Consider the following 2,015-nt stretch of genomic DNA (forward strand, 5'->3'; position numbering starts at 1 on the left):
CTATTGACACAGATTGAGACGAAGCGTTTACACTATGCAACTCCCGAAAAGGCACCTGCCTTTCACAACCTTGTAAAAAAAAAACTTTATCTTAGAAACTTATCTTTTATAACTTATCTTTTAAACTTATCTTAGAAAAAACTTATCTTTATACTAAATATCCCTTTTCCTGATCCACACCATCTATCGGCTCTCTAAAATCTATAACGCGCCTCCTAGCGGGCGAAGAGGACGAACTGAGTCGAAGCTTAGCACCGCGCGTGCAACAGCAAAAAAAATCAACTGGTGGTAGAACCTCTTGTGAGTCCGCACGGGTAGGTACCACCGCCCTGCCTATTTCTGCCGTGAAGCAGTAAAGCGTTTCGGTTTGAAGGGTGGGGCAGCCGTTGTTGCTTAAAACTTTATATCTCAAGGTGGGTGGCGCATTTACGTTGTAGATGTCTATGGGGTCTAGTAACCACTTAACACCAAGTGGGCTGTGAGTCCGTCCACCCATCGATACAACTTTGCTTATCAAACTTGTGCGTTGTGTCCGTGTGTCTTTAAACTCGACTACAGCGATCCAGAACGGCGCCCTGGAACAGAAGACCACAATATCGAGATAACATGCATTTTTCTGAGTAGGTACCTTCACCTTCCTTTAGTCGGCTTAGTTTTCTGGGATTTAAATTAATTTTAACAAACGTTGTTTATACAACAATACCTTTCACGGGTTCATCAAATTGAAATTAAAATAGTTACAATGTTAATTTATTAAACCATAATTAAATCCATGTAAACATATCAAAAGCTTCATGGGCAACATTTCTTGTTTTTGCCACTGCCACTGTCTCCGCCAGACTTGAACTTGCCAGGATCTATTTCTGGAACAGGTTTTTTGTCTAGGCCTGAAATTAGTCTTTTTAGGTTCATAATAGCCTTTGCTGGATGTAAGCCTTTGGGACAAGCCAACGAGCAGTTCATGATGGTGTGACATTTGAATGCTTTGAAACTGTCCCGTAATTCATACAGTCTTTGTTCCGTGTCGTCGTCTCTTGAATCTATGACCCATCTATACGCATGGAGTAACGTGGCGGGGCCTAAGAACCTCCTGCCGTTCCACCAGTAACTCGGACACGATGTAGAACAGCATGAGCACAAAACGCACTCATATAATCCGACCATTTTCTCATTGTCTTTGATGCTTTGGGCTAACTGAGTTTTTCCAATGGCTCCATCGTTTTTCCTCACAAGATACGGTCGAATACTATCGTAGCCATTGAAAAAATGTGTCATGTCAACCACCAGGTCTCTGATGACATACATATGGGGTAATGGGAGTATGGTGATGGTCTTGGCTGGAGGTATCTCAGTGATGCAGGACAAGCAGTTCATTCCTTGTAAGTTGATCGCACAAGAGCCGCAGATACCTTCACGACAGGATCTCCGGAACGTCAGAGTTGGGTCCTTGTCTTTTATTTTAATTAAAGCGTCTAGAACCATTTTGCCGCATGTTGAAACGTCTAGTTCATAGCTCTGTATTTTGGGTTGTTCCTTTGAAAGAATACCTCCGAAGCGATATATTTTGAACGTCCTACAAGGGTCCACGTCTTTCTTTGGTTTCGTTTCTGTTTTCGAACTATAGTTCCTGAAAGAGAATCTGATGATTTTGTGAAATCGTTCGCTTAGTTTAGGCATGTCCGGTTCGATGTTTTCTATATTACAGGCGGTTCGTTTAAAACTAGTAAAATATTTAAACACTCTTTAAAAATTGATGTTGTTCTATCGAAAAATTTGACCACGAAATATCACAGTTTGACACATACAGGTTGACAATAGCGAAACTGAAAAAAAAAATCGTTTATTTGGTAATAAATACACGAAGTATTTATTATACAATTTTTTTTTATTGCTTAGATGGGTGGACGAGCTCACAGCCCACCTGCTGTTAAGTGATTACTGGAGCCCATAGACATCTGCAACGTAAATGCGCCATCCACTTTGAGATATAAGTTGTAAGTGTCAAGTATAGTTAT

General features: G+C 40.7%; 1 protein-coding gene across 1 annotated transcript; it reads right to left on the reverse strand.

Annotated features, from left to right (window-relative positions):
• Positions 1-736: 736 nt before the first annotated feature.
• Positions 737-1,810, reverse strand: LOC101744970 (succinate dehydrogenase iron-sulfur subunit). Its single transcript, XM_004922630.5, has one exon. It carries the CDS (start codon positions 1,675-1,677, stop codon positions 793-795), a length of 885 nt encoding a protein of 294 aa, XP_004922687.1. The 5' UTR covers positions 1,678-1,810; the 3' UTR covers positions 737-792.
• Between the last annotated feature and the right edge of the window lie 205 nt (positions 1,811-2,015).

The sequence above is a fragment of the Bombyx mori genome, chromosome 14 (assembly GCF_030269925.1).
Source record: "Bombyx mori chromosome 14, ASM3026992v2".
Taxonomy (NCBI): Eukaryota; Metazoa; Arthropoda; class Insecta; order Lepidoptera; family Bombycidae; genus Bombyx; species Bombyx mori.

What these genes read in the sequence shown, in the direction of transcription:
- LOC101744970 (XM_004922630.5), bottom strand. Translation starts at nt 1,677, where the DNA reads ATGCCTAAACTAAGCGAACGATTTCACAAAATCATCAGATTCTCTTTC.